General features: G+C 56.2%; 1 protein-coding gene across 1 annotated transcript; it reads right to left on the bottom strand.

Moving 5' to 3' along the window:
• Positions 1 to 4,106: 4,106 nt before the first annotated feature.
• On the bottom strand, positions 4,107 to 7,135 carry LOC145718102 (integrin beta-2-like). Its single transcript, XM_081809547.1, has 3 exons — positions 6,901 to 7,135; positions 4,739 to 4,905; positions 4,107 to 4,584 (listed from the first exon to the last, which is right to left on the bottom strand). The coding sequence occupies exons 1-3, from the start codon at positions 7,118 to 7,120 to the stop codon at positions 4,522 to 4,524; spliced, it is 450 nt and encodes a 149-aa protein (XP_081665673.1). The 5' UTR covers positions 7,121 to 7,135; the 3' UTR covers positions 4,107 to 4,521.
• Between the last annotated feature and the right edge of the window lie 54 nt (positions 7,136 to 7,189).

The raw sequence follows: 7,189 nt of genomic DNA, 5'->3' as shown, positions 1-7,189 counted from the left end.
AAATCTTAAAAAAAAAAAAAAAAGTCGGATGCTTAACTGACTGAACTATCAGGCGCCCCTTTGGATCCTGTTTCTGGGGACTGCCTCGGGGTATCAGCCCAGGCCCAGCCTCTGCTGGCCCTGCCAGAGAAGGTGCCCAAGCGGGGCAGACCCCTCCCTCCAGGCAGCCTCCTCCCCAGCGGGCATCCCCCCCCCCCGCACACATGGCATCTGCAGCCCTCACCCGCAGACCACACATTTATGTCCATAATTAGACATCCTCCAGCTTCACCTAGTGGTTCTCAAGGTAGAGCATGCATCAGAATCACCTGCAGGACTTGACAAAACCCAGATCGCTAAGCCCACCACAGAGCCCCTGACTCAGCAGGTCTATGGCCACTGTCGTTTCAAGCTCCCCAGGTGCAGGCTGGGCTGAGAACCCTGAGCAGGAACATGCTACCAGCATGAGCAGTGATGGGCCGCTGGCCTGTCTAGCCCCACCACCTGCCCGAGCAAAGAGCCCCAGGCCACATGCAGTATAGAGGCCCTTACATGGAATTAACGATCCAAGTCAGGAACCCAAAGCCACGTACCCTTCACATGGGCCCAGTTGCAGGTCTGCGGCAGGATGGGGGGCCCTAGGGGGGAGTTGATGTGGGGAACAGAGGCAGAAGGAAATGTAGATAAAATTAAATGTCCTTATAACCTGCAGCCCGTTGACCAGTACTCGAGGCGGGCAGAGTGTAACCTTCCTCCAGGAAACTCAGCTGTCTTCTGAGCTAAATCCAAAAGGCCGGGAAGTGTGATTACCACCCTTGCTTGACAATAGCCTGGCCTCCTGTATCCTGAGAGTCTTTAGCATATGAAAGTCCTTTTGGAAACTTCCCTTTGTCTTCCCCCAACTCCCTAGTATATAAATTACTGGTCACAGTCCCATAGAAGCCGCTCTTTCTGTCCATGGGTCCTGTCCTGTGCTATAATAAAACCACCTTTTGCACCAAAGACGTCTCAAGACTTCTTTCTTAGCCGTCAGCTCTGGATCCCAACGCTCCGAACCACATTATGGGGTGAGTGGTCCCCCGGACATGGAAGCTCGGCACCCTACCCCACACATCTCCTCATCTGGCGGTTGATTCAAATCCTTTGTAATAAACCGGTAACCCAGTGAGTAAGCTGCTTTCCTGAGATCTGGGAACCGCTCTAGCAAATTCACTGAACCTGATCTGTAGCTAATTATAGGAAGCACAGATGACAGCCTGGATTTGCGCCTGGCATCTGAAGGGGGAGAAGCAGCTCAGCGGCCCTGAGCCCCTAGCCTGTGGGATCTGATGCCACCTCCAGATAGACAGTACCAGAATTGAGTCGGATTGGTGAGACACGCCCTCAGAGTCCTCAGAGAATTGAGTTAGTTGCTTGATGGTGTGGTAGAAACACACATGTCAGAGGTGGCCCACCACCCATGTTAGCCCAGGCTGCATCGTCTCCTGGGAGAGAGGACTTTCAGGGTTAAGGCCAGGATGTCCCAGGCAAACCGGGAGCCTTGGTGTTGACGAAAAATGAACAGACCTTTAGAATCTCTGTAAGAAAGAATAGAGTTTCTCTATTTCTTTCTTTTTTTTTTTTTTTTCAGTATTTCATTTATTAGAGAGGGAGAAGCAAACTCCCCGCTGAGCAGGGAGCCCGATGCGGGACTTGATCCCAAGACCCCAGGATCATGCCCTGAGCTGAAGGCAGCCGCTTAACCAACTGAGCCACCAAGGTGCCCCAAGTTTCTCTATTTCTAATAGAAGTTTTCTTCAAGTGCAGGTTAGGACAGCTGCCCGGGAACCACGCTCTTCACAGGGAAGGAAGTGCTCCAAAGAATGAGTAGTTTTTACAGGATTATGTATTTTTTTTACATCTTGTAAAAGCTCAAAAAATTATAGCTCGGGGCGCTTGGGTGGCACAGTCAGTTAAGTGTCTGCCTTTGGCTTAGGTCATGATCCCAGGGTCCTGCTCCCTGCTCAGCGGGGAGCCTGCTTCTCCCTCTGCCACTCCCCCTGCTTGTGCTCTCTTCTGTCAAATTTAAAAAAGTATTTTTTAAAAAAAGGCTATAGCTTAACCTATTGGCAGGAATCACGAGTTTTATCATAAAGGAATGTGGGGAGCAGGAGCATTGGCAGGAATCTCAAGGACAAGATGGTTTTCCTTCAGCTGACTCATTCACAAAGCAGGTGCACGATGCGTGGGTAGCAGGGCCATAAGTCAGGCTTTTGGTTCAAACAGTTTATGTACAGTCATACTGACTTAGACAGAGATCTAAACTGGCTCCCCTTGTCTATCTGGTCTTTAGAGTGGTTTTCTCTCATCACTGGGCACTGGGGCCTGGTTGTAGACTTACACCCATGTTATTCTGACACCCTCCCTCTCTCCTCACCTTTAGAAAGAGCGGAGGCCCCAGCTGGAGGCTTGGTGGGGGGCGGCACAGGGCAGCATGAGAGAATCACAGCCCTGGTGTAGAAAAAGGAAATAAGGTTACCCCGAGCATGTGGAGACGGGCTGTGGTGGGAAGGGACTGGACATGACCAGGCGTCTGCAAGGGTTTGGGCTCCAGAGTAGGGACCTCGGGTACGCAGGCCATGTGTGAGATGGGGAGGGTCACAACGGACTGGGCAGGGCCACCACATGCATGGGGCCGGGAGACCACAGGGTGACCTGCAGTCCGACATAGCCTGAAAGCACTTCCATTTCGCTCAGTGGGGTTTTAGCATTTTGGATAGAGCAAACGAAGCCTGAGTCTAGTGTGGTAACTGGCTGGCCTTTGCTATCCCGTGTCAGACACACTGTGTATGAATAGGGCCGGTCCCGGAGTGGGACCCGTGATTCTAGTTTCTAGGGCGGCAGGGATGGGGTGGACTGTTGGGCCTGGCCTGGGGAAGGGGGGAGGGGTGTGGCCCAGGAGGACGACAGTTGCCTTTGGCCAGAGAGGGGGGTGGACACGGGAAGAGTGCCCCCACAGAAGGAACAGCCTGCAGCGAGGATTCTCAGCAGCTGAAGGTTAACGGGTGAGGTCCTCAGTTTTGTCTTCAACCCTTGCTCTAGGTTCTGCATCACATGCACTTCCTGCCCCGCACACAGCTATAGCTTGATCCCGGCTCTGGGGGCACCTCCTTGTGCCTCCTGACAGCGAGGGATTTGTTCAGCCTTTCTCCACTGCGATGGTGCCCATTGGGGCTTTCTGAATGAGTGGCTTGGGTTTTCGTTTGTTTCAAATGTTTTATTTATTCATTTATTAGAGGGAGAGAGCATGTGCGTGCAAGGGGGAGGAGAGTGAGTGGGAAGAATCTCAAGCAGACTCCACGCTGAGCAGGGAGCCCGACGCGGGGCTCCATCCCAGGACCCTGAGATCACCACCTGACCGGAAACCAAGAGTAGGACGCTCAACTGACTGAGCCACCCAGGTGCCCCACTGTGTGGCTGTTTTTAAATCAAGAGTTAGGCTGGGATTTTTTTTTTTTAAGGAAATAATGTAAGGGCAGATATCCTCTGAAACTATGTTTATGTCATGACTACAGATACAAGCAAGCTCCCCGATATCTGCACCGAATCAGCCTCTCGTACCCGCGTACGCTGGAGCTGAGAGCGGGCACGCACCCTCGTGTGGCTGCACAGGCCTGGAACGTGGCCCTTCCCCTGGGGACCACGGGACCTCCCTCCCCAACCCCAACGGGCTCCCCCCAGACCCTGGCCACATGAGCCTGCTGACCTGTGCCAACTGTGGGCACTCCCATGTCCTGGTTGTGACCAATGGACACCAACACGTACTGCAAGGCCACAAGACGAGGCTGTGTCCCACAGCTGCGTGATGCTGGATCAGCGTGACTTCCAGATCACCCGTGACACAGCCCGCGGGAAACAAACTTACTTTAAAACTCAGAGAGATGCCCATTTCCCCGCTCCGCAGACAGCCCCCTTCTGTGAAGCTGCCCTGTGTCTTCTGAAAGCTGCTTCGGATGTGGGGCAGGAGCGGGGGTGGAGAGGGCCACGGACACACGGCCAACAGGTGAGGAAGGAGAGAAGCGCGCGCCACGGCCCACGGTCCACATGGACCCTCCGAGGGTGCACAGAGCCCAGCTTCCACACACAGCCTCGACTGAAGTTTTATTTATTTTTTCTATACACACGATTGGGAAACAGTATCATCAATGGGATGTGATTTTTATACCCTGATAAGTTCAAATATAAATAAATTTGTGCCACAATGAGATTGCCACTCTAAGTTTTATAGGAAAACACATCTAACCTCATAAGACCCAAGCAATTCCTTCTTCAAATCTCTACCACAAGGTCAGACACATCAGAGGGGGGAGGCTGTCCCTTCCGACATGTCCATATTGTCACCTGAGCATACCTATTATTTCAACAGCAGAAAACAACAGTGGATTTTCGGTTAATGGGTGAAATTGTCAAGGATTGTGAGCCATATCCCTGGAGGAGCCTGGCGGAGATGTGATTTGGGGGTGTTTCCATCTGGTTCAGACAGCGCTGTCTTCACCAAGCGCCCTAACTCTCAGCAAACTTCGGGTTCATGACTGTTGTGGTGGCGCTCTTGAAAAGGGGGTTATCCTGGTGGGAAATGCAATGCAACTCGTCAGTGGAGGGTAAGAAAGAGCCAGGAGTGGGGGTGACCTTCCCCTGGGTCCCAGCTCCGAGGACGAACTACGGGGGCAAGTGGACCAGTTGGGGGGGACCATCTCGACCCCCAGGGACAGCCACTCACGTTGTTCCACTGGGACTTGAGCTTCTCCTTCTCAAATCGCTTGTACTCCCGGAGATCACTCAGGTGGGTCAGAGCCTTCCAGATGGCCAGCAGAAGGATGCCGATGAGCACAATTCCTGACACAGTGCCCCCCACAATGGGGGCGATTTGGGGGCCCCCCACACACTCTGAGGCAAGGAAGAGGCACACACACATTAGTGTCAGGCCCTGCCTGGCTCACCTGGCCCCCTGTGTGCCCTGCCCCAGGTCATTGCCCAGTGCTTAGGTGGACAGAGCCTTCCGGCCTCTGTGTTCACCATCAAGGCAAGAGATACACGAGGGAGCCTGCAGCCCCCAGCCACGGAGGAAGGCCAGGCGCCGTGGTTCCAGGGGAAATATAAAGGCCCCTTGTTTACACAGAAAGAAAGCGGACCAAACAGCAGCCTCCTGACTCGGTTACCACCAGCTGGGACAGCCAATGGCCCCATCACCAAACCTTGCTGAGTTAGAGTTAATCTTCAGGCAGGAAATGGTGCCTGAGGCCCCCAACACCTCTTAGCTGAGTTTGGGGATGAGGACTCAGCTGGTGAAAGCCTTCCCGAGGAAACCAGGGCGGGGTCCTAACGCCCCGACCTCCTCCTTCCGGGCTGGGGGACAGGGGACAGAGCGCTTATTTACCTGCTCCTAGACACCCATGTTTCCCTGTGCTCCCTCCATCATCCTGGCCTTTCTAGAGAGCTTGAGCAACTTGGCCACGGCTGCACAAACCCAGACAGGACCCCAAATCTGCCCATCAGAGAAACCCAGCGAAAGCTCTCCATGTTGGCAGGCCGCAATCCACAGCCCCCAGGCACAAGCTGTGAACTCCCTGAGCCCCACCTGCGTTCCCGGGGTTCCCACCGTGGGGAGGGGAGCTGGGAGCAGAATCAGTCCTGCAAGGGCCCTGGTGGATGGCTTGCCCGCGCCTGCTGCATCCACCTGCAGGGCTGGGCCTCCCAGCCCTATGCTCCCCTGCCCTCAGCCTCTCTGAGCAGGAAAAGGGGGGTGCGGGATGCTGAGCGTCTGTGTGCCCCACACAGCCCTGGGCGCCACTTGTCCGGAGCCCTGAAACCCATCCCACCATGCTCCCAAAGTCCCAGCACCCACATGTGTCCGTTACTGTCACCCACCCAGCGTGCCTCCTAAAAACTGGCCTGCCCACACACACCACCTGTTGGGGCCTGTGGGTCTCCCTCCCGCTCCTCCCGGTCCCGTCCCCGTGTTCCATTCAAGGGCAGGCTCTGTCCACGCCGCCCCCATGCCCCTGCCACCTCCACACGCGTCCCTCTCCACGCCACAGTGCCCACGTCCTGCAGCAGCCCCTCATGGCTCTGCATTCGGCTTTTGAAAATGCAGCTCCGATGTGTCCCTCGCTCTTCTGAAAACTGCTAACAGCTTCTTGGTATGTTTGGGGGGAGACCCAAATGCCTCGCAGGCCTCACGGGGGCCCCCTAAAAACCCAGAGCCAAGGGCCTCTGACCCAGGGCCTTCTGTTCCCCCCGTACGGATCTCCCATCCTGTGGTCTTGGCTGCAGCGGTCCTCCTCCGAGAGACCGTCTGACCCCTGACCTCAGGGCCACCTCTGACCTCAGGGCCACCCACCCCTGCCGCCATCTTTGTACCTCATGACTCTGGCCACAATCTCACGTTGTCTCGGGTACTGGCCAAGTATGTCCCCACCCCCTTGGAACGTGAGCCCCATGAGGACAGGATTGGTGTCCCCATGTCTTCAACCACTACTGGGCCAGGTATGGCCCCAGAGCGCAGTGCTGGACCCCCAAGCAGCATTTGGGAAAGCGTGCCGCCTGGGCTCCTGGCCCCAGGCCCCCCTCCAGGGCTGAGATCAGAGCCCACGGTGGTCCTCACACAGCTCTCCAAGGACCGGCTCTTGGGACCCATGCCTCCAAGCCCCAGGCAGCTGTCCAGTGGTTGGCACCCAGCCCAGAAACGTGCCCTGGTTCGGAACAGTGCTGTCGCGGAGGGAACAAGCCGTGAACCGCCTCCCACGGGTCACGATGTGAGCCAGGGAGAGGGGCCAGGGCAGGACCATGGCTGTGGACACTTGCCTAACCCCCAGGCCATCCTTCCGAGTGAGGAGGGGCACCCTTGCCGGTGGCGGAGACACCCGGTCTCCCGGGCCTCACCTCGGGTGTCGTCCACGTGGATGTCGTAGCTGTCCCTGCCGACCCGCTGCCGCAGGGTGTAGGTGATCCAGCAGCCCTCCAGATCCCGCTCCTTGCACCTGCGGCCCTTTTCCGGGCGTTTGCTCAGCAGGCCCACGTTCCCGCACTCCATGCTGCAGTTCTTCCCCGAGGGGCTCTGGTCAAACTTGAGACACTGGGCGCAGGTGCTGCAGAGAAACATGCGTGGGAGCCCGAGCGTGGGTGTGAGTGTGAGCGCGGGCGTGAGTGTGGGCGTGAGCGTGGGTGTGAG

This window comes from Leptonychotes weddellii, unplaced genomic scaffold, assembly GCF_054177405.1.
Source record: "Leptonychotes weddellii isolate Sample4059 unplaced genomic scaffold, ASM5417740v2 HiC_scaffold_10819, whole genome shotgun sequence".
Classification (NCBI taxonomy): Eukaryota; Metazoa; Chordata; class Mammalia; order Carnivora; family Phocidae; genus Leptonychotes; species Leptonychotes weddellii.
The sequence above is the reverse complement of the archived record's forward strand: the minus strand, read 5'-3'. Positions and strand labels throughout refer to the sequence as shown.

Coding starts and splice junctions, on each gene's coding strand:
- LOC145718102 (XM_081809547.1), bottom strand. CDS start 7,120: ATGTTTCTCTGCAGCACCTGCGCCCAGTGTCTCAAGTTTGACCAGAGC. Junction 4,906..6,900: donor CCACGTGGACGACACCCGAG/GTGAGGCCCGGG, acceptor TCCTTGCCTCAG/AGTGTGTGGGGGGCCCCCAA. Junction 4,585..4,738: donor TCAAGTCCCAGTGGAACAAC/GTGAGTGGCTGT, acceptor ATTTCCCACCAG/GATAACCCCCTTTTCAAGAG.